The following is a 16,540-nucleotide window of genomic DNA, read 5'->3' as shown; positions in this document are numbered from 1 at the left end:
CCAGGTCGACGGGCACGTGCACCTTCCGCCGACCACTGGCGACAACATCGATGTACTGTGGAGACCTCACGCCCCACGTGTTGAGCAATTCGGCGGTACGTCCACCCGGCCTCCCGCATGTCCACTATACGCCCTCGCTCAAAGTCCGTCAACTGCACATACGGTTCACGTTCACGCTGTCGCGGCATGCTACCAGTGTTAAAGACGGCGATGGAGCTCCGTATGCCACGGCAAACTGGCTGACACTGACGGCGGCGGTACGCAAATGCTGCGCAGCTAGCGCCATTCGACGGCCAACACCGCGGTTCCTGGTGTGTCCGCTGTGCCGTGCGTGTGATCATTGCTTGTACAGCCCTCTCGCAGTGTCCGGAGCAAGTATGGTGGGTCTGACACACCGGTGTCAATGTGTTCTTTTTTCCATTTCCAGGAGTGTATTTAATTATTGCAATAAGGTACTACAAGGCTTTTGACAATGCAGATCCTATCTTCTTGTAATCACTGGCTGGCAGGCTAAAAATCATAGTAATCAGAAGTGCAAAACTCCAGATCAATTGAGAAGTACATTGTTGCATTGTCACAGTCTCATAAAATATGTATATAACAAAAAATTATTCTTAGGATGTTTTTCAATAATTCTGATGTTAATACATTGAATTATAATCTTTGAAATTAATTATTATTGGATTATACATTTTTTATAGTTTGTTTGATGCCACTCAGGTAGGAATGACATCAGTGTTACCATCAATATTTGCAACACTACACAAGTGCATCTCAGTCTGCAACTTGCTGCACCATGCTCTTATAATAACTGCCAAAACAACTCTTTAACAGATAATATTCTTCTCGGGTATGCAGCCGGATCATGACATCATGATCCGGCTGCATACCCGAGAAGAATATTATCAATTATTACGCCGGGAAAGCCTTCGTAGTCACAACTCTTTAACATACTGAATGAGCTCCTTTGGCATACTCACTGATTGCACAAAGTGATCCTTCTCCTCCCTTGCTGCTATTTTTCTGTGTGTTACCATTATCTGTCATACAATTAAACTGCTGATCATTAAGAGACACAGCAGACTTTCCTAAAGGTGAAGTGTGCTGCAGTTTTATTTTCAGTTGGAGACAGCAGCTCAAATCTTTTGAAAAGTGGGATGAGTGATTTGTATCAAGTTCTCCTTGGTCCAGTCTTCTCCTGTGAAGGACCCTTAGATCTCTTACTGATTTGCCACTCACAGTTCAGTTCCTCTTCCAGGAGAAGAGGGAAAGTATTGGAGGGAGAGGATAGAATCCAATGCAGAGGATAGTATCTAAGGGAGATGATAGTACATGAGATAGTGTTAGTATGTGTAATAAGTGACTCTCAGTAGTTTCCCCAGCACACCATTTGCATAACAGCTAAGGCCTATCTAGAAATTAACCTGCTGATTCTTTTTTTAATTTCTTTATCTGTTACAAGGATTAGAAATTTCCTATAAGAACTAAATCTTCAACGGTCAAGAAAGAGATTTGTTTTATAGTGAGAGAAAATGCTGCAATAATATTTACTGATTCCTTAAGGTTATTCAGAAATTTGTTTCTGAAACTGTCAAATGTTATGAAAAGGATAGATTGCTACTCTTCTTATAGTGGAGATGTTGAGTTGCAGACAGGCACAACAAAAGACTGCTAAACAGTTAAGCTTTCAGCCAAAAGACCTCCTTCTGAAATAGTCGATACACTCTCTTTCAGCAAACGCAACTCACACACACAAGACCCCTGTCTTTGGCCACTGAGTGTGGCGTCAACAGCCAGAAACAATGATCAAGTGTGTGTGAGTCATGTTTGCGTGGATGAGTGTGTGTGTGTGTGTGTGTGTGTGTGTGTGTGTGTGTGTGTGTGTGTGTGTGTGTGAGTTGACTATTTGAGAAGAAGGCTTTCTGGCTGGAAGCTTACTTGTGTAGCAGTCGTTTTGTTGTGCCTGTCTGTGACTCAACTTCACTATATGGTGAGTAGCAATCTATCCTTCTCATAACATTGTTATTATTCCATCCTGGATTTTCCATTGTTTGTCTCAGACTGTTCTTTTTTTCAAGTTTATCCTTGTTAACAGACTTACATAATGAACATTTAAATATGGGAATTTTATGACAAATGGATACAATATATCCTTCCTCCATGTACCATGGACCTTGCCGCCTGTGGGGAGGCTTGCATGCCTCAGTGATACAGATAGCCGTACCATAGGTGCAACCACAACAGAGGGGTATTTGTTGAGAGGCCAGACAAACATGTGGTTCCTGAAGAGGGACAGCAACTTTTTCAGTAGTTGCAGGGGCAACAGTCTGGATGACTGACTGATAAGGCCTTATAACATTAACCAAAACGGCCTTACTGTGCTGGTACTGCGAATGGCTGAAAGCAAGGGGAAACTATGAGCAGAAAAAGACTAAAATATTGCACTAATCACCTAAGTTCCTCCCTATTGCAGTTATGGTAAAACGATTTTCCAGACTGTGTATCACAGACAAGTTTTATAGAATACACAACTGTAGATCACAGCCATCATTTTGCTATAAAATATTTTGTGCATAGAGATCAGTAGCTCCCAAAAAGGTTCAAAAATTTTCCTTTTCTCACATATATGTTCAATAAAATTAGAGGAAATTATTGTCTGAACAAGGATATTAATGGCAAAATTTGGAGAAAACACCAAAGTACTTTGCAGCTGTAGATGCATGAATTTTTGGAGACTTACATAAATGTTATACTTACATAAGTGTCAGGAAGTCATTTCTGAAAGTATTTGTATGGAGTGTAGCCATGTATGGAAGTGAAACATGGACAATAAACAGTTTGGACAAGAAGAGAATAGAAGCTTTTGAAATGTGGTGCTACAGAAGAATGCTGAAGATTAGACGGGTAAATCACATAACTAATGAGGAGGTATTGAATAGGATTGGGGAGAAGAGGAATTTATGGCACAACTTGACTAGAAGAAGGGATCGGTTGGTGGGACACATTCTGAGGCATCAAGGGATCACCAATTTAGTATTGGAGGGCAGCGTGGAGGGTAAAAATTGTAGAGGGAGACCAAGGGATGAATACACTAAGCAGATTCAGAAGGATGTAGGATGCAGTACTTACTGGGAGATGCAGAAGCTTGCACAGGATAGAGTAGCATGGAGAGCTGCATCAAACCAGTCTCAGGACTGAAGACCACAACAACACAGCATAAATGTTTGATAATTTTTAAAGACTCACAATTTTTTTTATGTAATCAGTGGAAGATAATAGTAAAATGAAATGAAAAAATTAGAATACAGAGCTCAAAATAAATTCACTACACATGCTTGAGGTGGTTAACAATGTGTGTGTGTGTGTGTGTGTGTGTGTGTGTGTGTGTGTGAGGCTAATGAAATTTTTGTTAACTTTGTTAATGTTAATATCATTCTTGTCTGTTTTCTTTAGTATCATTATATGTACTTCTGTAATTAAGTAGCATTATTCTTCATAACTAGTCTACTAATCACAACTGAGAAGGATAATGCATAGAATATTTTTTTGTTATTGTGTGTTACTAAGAAGCAAATACTATGATAGTTTCTGGAAACAATTACCTATTTATATAACATTTTGTTATGTTTATAATGCTACGTACCTTCCTATTTTATATGAATCAGCTCATCTTCATTTTTTACTGTTTATTGCAGAAGTGGTATGCAGTTCCCAAATCCATTAGCAATGACAAAGATTTCCGATTATCTTTCTGGCATCAGGAGAAATATCTGCTTCGTGGTACAGATCAAATGAAGTCTGTACTAAAACTGATTAAGGTATATATTCTTGGGTGAATCTGAAATATTATATTGTACATGTGTTGATATATTTAATTAGTTATTTTACAGTGATTCATGATCCAATCTTAGACAATTCAATTTATAGCCTAATATTATGAACATGTTGACTTGATGAGAGTCATCAACGAATGGGATGGTATGTTGTGAGTTGATGAAAGGCCAGCTTGATTTTACACATATTTAAACATACAACAACCTTTTAAACAGAGAAGTGTGATCATATATTTATATATATTTACATTTATGTAAGTATTTAAGCAAATTTAGTATTTAAATAGACTCTTTAAATTTTTGTGGTACACAATATTTGTTTAAACTATGGTATGTTTTCTCTAACAGATAGGGTTCAAAACCCACTTTAAATGATGATATGCTCCTAATTGCTTTTATATAGTTGGTCTGTTTATATTACAATTTGTGTGACCTATTTATTGGAACCATTTTGTCTGAATGTTGCTTGGGCATATTTGGTAATTTTTAATATGACTGTTGTCCTACATCTACATCCACATATATACTCTGCAAACCACAAAGAAGTGCATGCCAGAGGGTATGTCCCATTGTATCAGTTATTTGGGTTTCTTCCTGTTCCATTCACGTATGGAGCATGAGAAGAATGATTGTTCAAATGCCTCTGTGCATGCAATAATTATTCAAATGTTATCCTGATGATCTCCGTGTGAGTGATACATATAGGGTTGTACTATATTCCTAGAGTAATCAGTAAAGTTCTTGAAAATTTGTTAGTAGGGTTTCTTGGAATACTTTATGTCTGCTTCAAGAGTCTCCCAGTTCAGGTCATTCAGAAACTCTGTTACACTCTTCCACAGATTAAACCAACCTGTCACTGTTTGTGCTACCTTTCTCGGCTCATATTCTATATCCCATGTTAATCCTGTTTAGTACGGGTCCAACACACTCGGGCAATATTCTAGAACCAATCACATGAGTAATTTGTGATCAATCTCCTTTCTAGACTTACTGCACTTCCCCAGTATCCTACCAATAAACCAAAGTGTACCATCTGCTTTACACAAGACTGAACCTATGTGATCATTCCACTTTGTATCCCTACGAAATGTTTCACACAGGTATGAGGTGGCCAGTTCCAACAGTGACTCATTGATATTATAGCCATAAGACACTATGTATTTTCATTTTGTGAAGTGCAAAATTTTACATTTTTAAACATTTAGAGCAAGTTGCCAGTCTTTGCGACATGTTGAATAATTATGCAGTGTCTCTCAGATAGTACTTCATTATAGATAACTGCATCATCTGCAAAAAGCCTGATTTTACTATTAATATTGTCTGCAAGGTCATTAATTTACAGCATGAACAGCAAGGGTCACAGCACACTTCCCTGGGGCACACCCAAATTTACTTCTACATCTGATGATGACTCTGCATCCAAGATAATGTGCTGTGTCTTCCTACCAAACAATCTTCAATCCAGCCACAAATTTTACATGATACCCCATATGATCGTAGTTTTGACAGTAAGTTTAGACATGGGACTGTGTCATATGCTTTTTGGAAATCAAGAAATACTGCATCTTCTTGTTTGACTTGACCTAAAGCTTTCAGCATGTCTTGTGAGAAAAGTGATAGTTGGATTTCACATGATCAGTGTTTTGAAATTCATGCTGCTTGGCTTTGAAGAGATCATTCTGTTCAAGATACCTCATTATGTTTGAGCTCAGAATATATTCCAAGATTTTACATCAAATTGATGTCAAGGATATTGGACAGTAGTTTTATGGATCACTTCTACTACCCTTCTTTTAGATTGGTGTAACCTGTGCCTTTTTCCAAGAACTGGGAATGGTGTTTTGTTCAAGGTGTCTATGATAGATTATAGTTAGAAGAGGGGTTAACTCAGCCAGAAATTTGGTATAGAATCTGGCAGGTATAGCATCAGGGCCTGGAGCTTTGTTCAGTTTTAATGATTTCAGCTGTTTTTCAACACCACTGACATTAACACTTACTTCATTCATCTTTCAGGGGGTTGTTGTTGTTGTTGTTGTTGTTGTTGTTGTCTTCAGTCCAGAGACTGGTTTGGTGCAGCTGTCCATGCTACTCTATCCTGTGCAAGCTTTTTCATCTCCGAGTAACTACTGCAACCTACATCCTTCTGAATTTGCTTAGTATATTCATCTCTTGGTCTCCCTCTACAATTTTTACGCTCCACACTTTCCTCCAGTACTAAATTGGTGATCTCTTGGTGGCTCAGAACATGTCCTGTCAGCTGATCTCTTCTTCTAGTCAACTTGTGCCACAAACTCCTTTTCTCTCCAATTCTACTCAGTACTTCCTCATTAGTTATGTGATCAACCCATCTAATCTTCAGCAGTCTTCCGTAGCACTGCATTTTGAAAGCTTCTATTCTTTTCTTGTTTAAACTATTTATCATCCATGTTTCACTTCCATAGATGGCTACACTCCATACAAACACTTTCAGAAAGGACTTCCAGACACTCAAATCTATACTCAATGTTAACAAATTTCTCTTCTTCAGAAATGCTTTCGTTGCCATAGCCAGTCTACATTTTGTATCCTGGCAAGGATTAAAGGTACAAGGATTAAATTGGGGCAACTCTCCTGGGTATTCATTTGTAAAGAAACATTTAAAAATGCAGTTAAGCATTTCAGCTTTTGCTTTGCTACCCGCAGTTTCAGTTCCTATCTCATTTGTTAGAGACTGCACACTAACTTTTGTGCCACTAACAGCCTTTACATATGTCCAGAATTTCTTTTGTTTCTGTGAAAGATCACTGGACAATATTCTGCTGTGGTAATCATTGTAGTCACCAAGCACTGCTCTCTTGACACCCAAATATGTTGAATTCAGTGTCTTATCTATCTGTAGCCATACACTTTGTTTTACATCTATTATGCTGTAATCTCTGTTTCTTTAGGAGTTTCCATTGAATACCATGAAGGTCCCCTCCCATTATGAACTAATATACTGGTTATGTATCTATGCAGTGCTTAGTCAACTATTCTTTTAAGCTTGAGCCAGAACTCCTCTATGTGCCCCTGCCCTGTGCTCACAGCTTCAAGTTCCACATTGAGATATGACACTACTGATTTTTTATGTAGTTTACTGATCATATATGTCTTTCTGCTTGATCTAGTTGCCCTTTGTACTTTGGTAATTATTGCTGCCACAACCATGTTATGGTCACTGATACGAGTTTTGATATGGAGATCATCAAAGAGGTCGCGTATATATTTGTTGCCATTAGGTCCAATATATTTCCATCCTGAGTGGGGTTCATTATTATTTGTTCTACTTAGTTTTCAGAGAAGGCATTTTGTAAAGTTTTACGGGATGTCTCATCATGCCCAGCACTAACAAAACTGTAATTTTCCCAATTGATTGTTGGATGATTCAAGTCTCCACTGATCATTACAGTTCCCATTGTTGATGAGTCAGTTCTTCATAGCATACTATGAAGTATAGAATGTTGTGTTACTCCTCAGGTTTAAAGTTTTTTTGAGCTTGTGCAAGGTGCCACAGAAATGTGGTGCTTAGAGACAAAAACAAAAATTTTTGGCCCTGATTATGAGTGTAATCTGTGTAGTGAATTGACATCCTACTTGGAAGTAATTAAGAACTCATTGTTAGTGGTTTACAATAATAATGGATTGTGAGTACCATTTCAAAGATAACTTTTCATATAATTTCTTTTTAAAGCACTCACTGTACAAGCAAGCTCACTCTGCCTGGAACTAACATGTGTGATGCTGTTTTGCATAATAAGTCACAAGTTGATTGAATGTGATATATATATATATATATATATATATATATATATATATATATATATATAAAAAAAAAAAAAACTTACATGCTGGCAAGAATGAAACCCTCTAGATGTACAACAGGAGGATTCTTACATTTTATTATTTTATTGTTAATGTCTTTTATCTTTTGAGTTTCATATAAACATTTTTCATGTCTTTTCATGAGGAACGGCGTAGACCCTTCAGACTACTGAATATTCAGATTTGATCTTTTCACATCTCTTTGTTCTGCCCACTCTATGGAAACTTTTAGGCTTATTCCTGTAGATTTGTTTTAGTAATCATTCATCCATTCTATGTGAGATATCCAATTTTGAGAATATTCTAAGTTTTTTATTTAAGCTGTAAATGTTGAATACCTGCTGTATGCCTTCATTTTTTTTCCATTCCTTATTTGCCACCCGCACAACTGACTGAAGAAGTCACATTTGGGAGGCTTGGACTCAACTTTTGTACTTGCTTGTGAGGACCTATACTCTAGCCCAGTATAAATTTACTCATACTGTAGAACTTTAAAGTGCTGTTTCTTTTCATATTTAGCTTCTTAGTGTTGTTTATTAAGCTACATATTCCATTAATTTTTCAGTTTTCCGTACAAAATTGTGGAATTCAAAAATTGAGAGTGCAACCAAGGAAAATAAGTTGAGCGCTTGGTGTGTGCCTTAGTGAGGGTTCCTACTTCATGAAGTGATCTGTCACACTGATGCTGTTTAAAATATCATTTACCTCAAATATTTCACCTTTTTGCCGAGTCTTGATACTGTGGTCATGCTATGCAGTGCCACTAATTGTACCATGGGACTTCATTTCCAACTACAATGGGTATTCACTAGTATATGTCTATGAAATCATGTACCATATTTTATGGATTATATGATGCACCCCCCCCCCCCCCCCCCCCTGTCCCTCTGATAACTTGCCTCCAATATTCAAGTGTATCTTATAGCCAAAATTAATATAAAACTGTCTAGTGTTTGATTTAAAATTCCTGCCATTCTTAAAAATGGCCATTTATTTGATGCCACAGGAAACCTATCTCTATCTGACAATGCTGGATTCAACTGGCAGCAGCAGTGCACCAAGATGATGAACATGAGTTGCAGGGATCCGTAAGCTTGCTAACACTCTTCCTCTTGCCCTGCCATCACAAACCTAGAACACTGTCTAGCCTATGATGTATCATTGCTATCTGCGGTGCCAATGAACTTGAATTGAAAGGAATTTCCGTTACCTGTAACAGTACAATATTTCAATATTTTTGTTAGTAACTCATTTTATAATGTGAAAAAGTAAAAGGCATTCGTATCATGTGGACTGTAAACTGAAAGTAATAGCATATGCAGAAGAACTTGGAAACAGAGTAACTGAGAAGCATTTTGGCCCTCCACTATCACAAAAAAACCACTCTCAATTGACTGGCTAGTAAAGAAGAACTGGAAAAAATGAGAAAGCTTTAATGCAAAACTAAAAGATGACATACTGAAATGGATTCAAGGACACCTTCAACTGGCACTGGAATTAATACAAAAATGCTTCAAATAAACACTCATTAGCTAGCATTCCAGTGGAATTTAACAGTCTTTAAGAGTGAAGTTGTTTGGTGTTACAGGTTTATAAAGCATCATGGACTTAACATGTGAACCAAATCCAAAGTATCTCATAAAATGCCACAATAGTATGAAGAGAAAATATTATCTTTCCATCATTTTATTATTCAACATCAAAAGAAGACTGGTGTGAAACTAAACCAAACAGCAAATATTGACAAAACTCCTCTGACATTTGGTGCACTGAGTAACAGAACTCTTGCCACAAAAGACTAAAAGTGTAACTATAAGAACAAGTGGACATGAAAAAATGCTCTTCACTGTTGTCCTTTCATGTCATGCTGACGATACTAAACTTAATCCAATGATCATTTTCAAGTGCAAAACAATGCCAAAACCTTGTGAAATAGTGTCAGGTGTTGTTGTTCACATACATGACAAGGGATGGAAGGACAAGACTGGTATGAAATTATGGAGTTCTCTTCTTGTGCTAGATCAGCTTAGTAATCATTTGAAAAATTCTGTGAAAGATAAACTGAAGCAGGTTAATACAGAGCTTGCTGTTATAGTGGGAAAATCAGACACCAGGCTCAGATACATCAGAAGAATCTTAAGGAAATGTAATTCATCCACAAAAGAAGTGGCTTATAAGGCACTTGTTCACCTGATTCTTGAGTATTGTTCATCTATCTGGGGCCCCTATCAGGTAGGACTGATAGAGTAGATAGAGAAGATCCAACGAAGAGTGGCGCATTTCATCAATGGATCATTTAGCTGGTGAGAGAGCTTTACAGAAATGCTAAACAAACTCCATTGGCAGACATTACAAGCATCATGCACCATGGAGAGATTTACTATTGAAATTTCAGGACAGCACTTTTCAGGAGGAGTCGGACAACTTATTACTTCCTCCTACATACATCTCACATATTGACCACGAGGAGAAAATTTGAGAAATTAAGGCCAATATAGAGGCTTACCGACAGTTATTCTTCCCATGCACTATTTGTGAGTGGAACAGAGGTGGAGGGATCAGTTAGTGGTACTGAAAGTATCCTCCGTCACACACCATTAGCTGGCTTACGGAGTATGATGTAAATGTAGATGTTATTCTAGGAGTAATTACTTCACAATTACAACCTGTTGATGCCTAGATAAATAAATATTTAAAGTGTATATGGGAGAGGAATGGAACACATGGATGATGGATTAAACCCAGCATGAATTCATACTGAAGAGAGCTTTAAAACGACCTACAGTTAAACAAGTGTGTCAATGGATAAAACAGTCATGGTCTAGAGTGAGAGAAGACATAGCTGTTAAATCTTCCAAGAAGTGCAGCTTAAGGAAAGCTCTCAATGGCAGCGAAGACCATATTGTACATGAAGAGAACAACAATGATGATGAGAAATAAAAAGAAGAAGAAGAAGAAAGTTTGGGTGAAGATTTTTCAGTGTTGTTAAAAGTCAATTCAGTTTTATAAACTAAGATTTTTTTTAGTTTGTCTTAACAGTCTAATAATAGAAACCTTAAGAATGTTGTATTTTTTTTAAGTGCTTAAAAATTAAGATGCTTCTTATAGTTGGTATCTCTTATAGTCCTAAAATATGGTAACCACTTTTTAAAGAACTCTTATGTATTTAACATTTATCATAAACCATAATGACGTGGTTGTAATCATAAAATGTAAATAAACTTTTGAGACATGAACTGAAAGTAACAAAACAAAATAACGACAAGAAGTTTAACAGATGTTTTATTTTGATGCGCAACAATGCTATGCACAGTCAGCATTTTTGTTATGAACAGCATTTTTATTCCGAACAGCATGTATTGGAGCAGACAATGTTGGTTGGTGGTGCTTCCGATACAGAGTCAAGTGGTCTGGAATTGTGACAAAACGCTGGGAATGTCCGTGGTAGTGGTAATCAGCCATCAATGTGGGCAGATGTTATGGAAGAAGCACAGTACACATTATCAAGACTGCAATCCAAAGTGAAAGAGCTGGAAGCCCTTCATTCACGTCACCTACATGATCCAACACTGGATGAGTCTTCAGAGGAGGAACAAGGTGTTCAGGCACTGACACAAGACATATCCAGGATGTTCGGCACTGCTCAGCACTTAATGCAGCAGGTCCGCCAGCAGTGTGGTGGAGGAAAGATTGTAGGGGGGGGGGGGGGAGGGGGGGGGGGGAGGGGGGGCAGATTGTCCTGGCTGCCTTTCTCACAGTGTGGTGTCCACTCTTGTGACTGCTCTGTTAGACGTTTATATAGCATTCCAAATTATCTGAAGAAACTAGATTCTCATGAGGAGTGTTCGCATCAGCTTGTGGCCTCTCCTCTTGAGATCCCAGATGAACCATGAATGCTACCAGGGTCTGCAACACACACAGATGTAGATGACTGGGAAGTAGACTCAGACATTGACCACACTGACAGATGGTTTGCGTCTTCTGGTGCTATGGCTGGGTCAGGTGCAGCATCACAGACACAGCTGTTGCTACTGGAAGAAGAGAACACCAGGATGGTGGAGCAGAGAGAAAAATAAGTGCAGGCAATTGTGGAGTTTATTGCAGAACTGAATCGTGTCTTCAGGGATTTGGCCCATACGGCTGCTGATCAGGGAACAATTCTGGACCAGATTAACTGCAACATTGAGCAGTGTCAGGCTGAAGTACATCATGGTTAACAACAGCTGCAGAAGGCCAAGAGATATCAGCGAAAGAACAGAAAACTTGTGTGTATAATTATTATGGCCACTGCTGGTTCCATGCCCAGGGCCTCATCTCACAAGTGATGAGGAAGGAGGAAGGGGAGGCATAACACCTCATAAAAAAACCTGGGTCCATCTGGCTCCAGGTGGTATCACCCTGTGGGGCCAGCTGCCTAGGGTTACAGGTGAAGCCTGCTCAACGATCTCAAAGGTGGAAGAGGAATCCTAAGTCCCAATGGCAGAGAGAGTGGAAGAACCTAATGGAGAAAACAAAACCAAATCCACTTTGTTTCTGTCTTGTAGCAAGCGGCGAAGTGGTCAGTGTCTGTTCACCACTGGTGTGGCTGAAATTCATATTCTGGAACTAACCCTTCCAGTCTTAACATTCTGAGTTCACTCTATGAGTCTACTCAGTCTCACCTGATTCCAGGTACAATCATCATGGAGCATTTTGATAATCACAACATTAACCCAGGTGGTCAGTGCGACACCGGTATTCTGGGGTGGCCAGGTTAAAATGCAGTGTGATTCAGCAAGGGAAGCCAGAGTCCTCTGGTCAACTTAAAACCAAAAGAAACACTTTTTTTTTGCAACATGTAACATACAAACACTTTTGCAACCAGGTAAACTTCATAAGTTGGGAGATACATTAAAAGAACAGAAGGTTCAAATTTTGGCACTTCAAGAAACACGAATGACGGACAATAACACTGTGTATTTAGGCAATTATTGTGTTTTTAAAAGTAAAACTGGTAAAAGAATACTTCATAATGTGCCGCATCTGGGAGTTGCTTTTGCAGTCTCCAAAAATATTTTAAACTCAATAACAGAGGTAAAACCCACAATAGACTAATAATAATTTCTCTAAAATGCGCAAATAAAGCATACACTTTAATTAATGCCCATATGCCAGTCAATGAGGATAACTGTAAAAAAACCTGATGAAGTTATCTTGGGAAATGTTAGAAAGCATTATCTCTAAAATTCCCTCAAACCATCCTAAAATCTTAATGGGTGATTTTAATGCCCAATTAGGTAAAAAGAAAAAATATAAGAAAACAGTGAGTGGATTTCAAATGGACAAACCAAAATGGCCAAAGACTTGTTGAAACAAGCAAAAATTTTAACCTTAAAATCATGTCAATACATTTTAAAAAGAACCCTTCTAAACAAATTACCTGGTGGACACCCAGTACATTTATTGGGGAATTTCAAATCCCTCATTTAGCAACTTCATACCCTAACTACAAAGAAATTTTAAATGTGCAAGTTAGGAATGAGGCTAATATTGATTCTGACCATTATTTGATGCGAAAAAAGTAAAACTTCAGCCTCAGAAACTCATCAAAACAAAATTTGGCACTGCTAAAATAACCCCAAGTCTAAAAACTGAACTTGACAAAAAAACAATCCAACAATTATCAGAGCCTAAAAGAAAAGTTCATCAAAACAGCACAAAATTTAATTCCACTTCAAAAGAAATAAGTAACAGGGTTGAATACTGCTAAATAACACCATCTTTCTTTTTGATGTCAGACAAGGAAGTATTTATGACATCAAAAAGAAAGAAGACGTTATACAACAGTAGACAACCGTGTTACTTGTCAAAATGGAAGGTTATGAAACTGAATGAGAATGAAGAACTGGACATTGCTCTTTACAAATGGTTTACAAAGCAATGCAGCAAAGGAATTCCTACCAGTAATCTGATAATGAAGGAGAAAGCAGTTGCGTTTAACAAACAAGTTTCCATCATTAACTTGTTTGCAGCAAGTGAGGGTTGATGGTGGCTGTCAAACTGGAAACAATGACATAGTGTGAAGCAGCTGACAGTCCCCAGGAGAAGCTGCTCAACTGACAATAAAAATGCAGAAAGTTTGTAAAGAAGATGTGGAAGGTAATGGAAGAAGAAGATTTAACTGCTGATGCCTTGTACAATGCAGATGAAAAAAGTCTGTTTTATAAGATGTTTCATTCAAGAACATTAGTTTCCAAGAACAAGAAGGAAGTTCATCGCTATGAACAACGGAAAACTGTGTAATATTAATGACACTTTGTAACAGAAATGGGAGCCATCAATTACCATTCACAGTGATTGGGAAATCGCAACAGCCATCTTGTAAAACAACAGGAACACACTACTAGGGCAATATTGTTTTCAGAAGAAAGTGTGGGTGGACAGACAAATATCCTCTTGGTGATTCCATGAAACATTTGTACCAGTTGTGAGAAAGGAACTGAAGAAGGGAAAGCTTCCACTTAGAGCTATCATTATAACTGACAATGCTGCCAGTTGTCATCCTGATGTTATTCTGTATCCAATGGTCTACAAGCACCCTTTTTTATGTATTTTTTATTTTTATTTTTTTCTCACCCATACAAGTGTGCCAGCCCTTATTCAGCTCATGGACCAGGGAATTTTTGAATCAGTTACATTATCCTTAACAACTGATGCTATGTTGAAGGTGCAGAAAGCTGTCAACTAAAGTGATGTTTTCCAAACAGCAGAAGCTGGGGACAAAACTGGAGAATGTGACCATAACGAAGAGCTGGAAAAAAGTATGACCATTCATTTGCAAGGTTTGAGTCAGTACTGAGCGACAGCTATGAGCTAGGCAATCCACAAACATCAGTTCTGAGACTTTATACATTGATATGTTCCACAAGCTTCCAGGAGAAGGAGAAATTGATGCTGAAGATGTTACTAAGTGGCTGAATGAAGAAAAATTTGATGTAGCCCAAACTTTAACAGGCAAAAAAATAATTTACCTATACCACGCAAGAAAGTAATGATGAAAGTGATGAAGAACAGGACATAGGAGGAGAGTGCATGGAGATTTCTCACACTGCTGGTGCTGAAGCTGCAGTACATTATGCAATAACCAGATACATGCAGTACTGATATAATGCATGTAAAGCAGCCATGTGATTTGTGTATTATAAGTGCAAGAACTAAAAATTTGGGGATGTTTTATAGTGAGTGGTACTACTGTGTATGTACACACTGAAGGACTAAGTTTTCTGTCAAAATGAATGTATCTTTGGATATAATGAAGTATAGTTCTAGTGTGTTTAAACTAAATTTCAGCCTCTCTCAGTAATTCAGCACTTCCACTAACCCAGAATCTGTATGTGCAATGAAAGCCCAGATTAGTTAAATATTTAAAGATAAGCTCTCCTTTTCATATCTCTCTTCTCTCTCAACAATGCACATACCACTAGTTAGTGAATATCTAATGAAACATAGCACTGTTATAACCTAATGACTGAGTTTGAACTACCTGTACCAGTCAATTATTTTTCTCAGAAATCAGTGCATGGTCATAAAACCAAATTGAACCATTTGTCATGACTGCTCATACTGTTTCCTGGTTATTCAGAGTGAATTTTTTCCACTATGTACAACCTCTCGGGATTGATCGATGAGAGAACAAAAAAGGTCTAGTGAACGTATGTCCAGAAATGCATGGTTTCTATGCTAGAGACCATTTATTCAGCCATACTTTCTTACAGAGTGTGGTCTAATACGTGCTGTACCACGCAGCCACAGTTAGAGTATGTATGGTTTCCTCCTAGAAGGTGGTACTGTACCTCATACATTATACCCTAGCATCCTCTTCTTCCATAGTAATTAGTAATGTTGTGCCTGATTCACTTCTCTTAATTATTCACCATGTAGTAGAAGTGATACAGCATTGTGCACAATGGTTCTGTATTCGAATCAAGAGCTTGCCAGCATCGTGTTTACGTATGGAAAGGCAATGGCAATGGCCGGTGGGTAGCAAAGTTGTATCAGGAGATCTATCCCTGCCGACAACAACTGCAGCATTCAGTGTTTGCAACAGTGGTTCACTGTTTGTCTGAGACAGGCTCATTTTAGGAAGCAAGAATTCATGAAGGACATACCCGAAATGTTCGGACACCAGACTTGGAGGTAAATGTGATCAACACTGTGGAAGGCAACCATCGTGTCAGTACCAGGCAGCTGGCCCACCAGTACAATGGTATACATTTAGGCAACATTGTCTGTAGAGAGCAGTATCCTGATGCTATATTTACGTTAAAATGAACAGTTGAGATCGCAATAATATTTGTTTATATACCAGTTTTGGCTTATGTTACAGCTATCTTCACCATTTTTGGCCTCCTATGGCTGGTGCTGGCGGCTCCTTAGTTTTCTCATTATATCACAATCATGAACCAATGATCGTGGTACCATGAGAAAACTGAGGAGCCGCTACCACTAGCCATAGGGGGCCAACAATTCTGAAGATGGATTTAGTGTAAGCCAAAACTGGTAAATAAACAAATATTATTGTGATCTCGACTGTTCATTTTAACCTAAGTGTAGGGGAAGCCGAACAACTATGTGTAACATTCTCCATGTCAATTGTTACTGCCCTTATCATTTACAGCACAAGCAGGAGTTGCCAGCAACAGACTCTCCACATTGGGAGCAGTTTGGTCACTGGTTTATTCACCAGGAAGCCATGACTTGTGTCATCCACCTATTCACAGATGGGGCCACCTTCACACGGAGTGGTAGGGCCACCTTAACATGGAGTGGTATCTTCAACTTTCATAACAGTCATCTATGAGATAGTATGCAGAACCCACATGGTATGG

General features: G+C 38.3%; 1 protein-coding gene across 4 annotated transcripts in view; it reads left to right on the top strand.

The window, feature by feature from the left end:
* The window catches only part of LOC126353880 (cyclic GMP-AMP synthase-like receptor), a 275,603-nt gene that overhangs the window by 194,409 nt on the left and 64,654 nt on the right, over positions 1-16,540 (top strand). For all 4 annotated transcript variants that reach the window (XM_050003085.1, XM_050003083.1, XM_050003084.1 and 1 more), the window contains exon 7: positions 3,696-3,818. In XM_050003085.1, coding sequence (XP_049859042.1) covers positions 3,696-3,818 — 123 coding nt within the window. The remainder of the gene's footprint in view (positions 1-3,695; positions 3,819-16,540) is intronic.

This window comes from Schistocerca gregaria, chromosome 3 (assembly GCF_023897955.1).
Source record: "Schistocerca gregaria isolate iqSchGreg1 chromosome 3, iqSchGreg1.2, whole genome shotgun sequence".
Classification (NCBI taxonomy): domain Eukaryota; kingdom Metazoa; phylum Arthropoda; class Insecta; order Orthoptera; family Acrididae; genus Schistocerca; species Schistocerca gregaria.
This window is presented reverse-complemented; position numbering and strand designations above follow the sequence as displayed.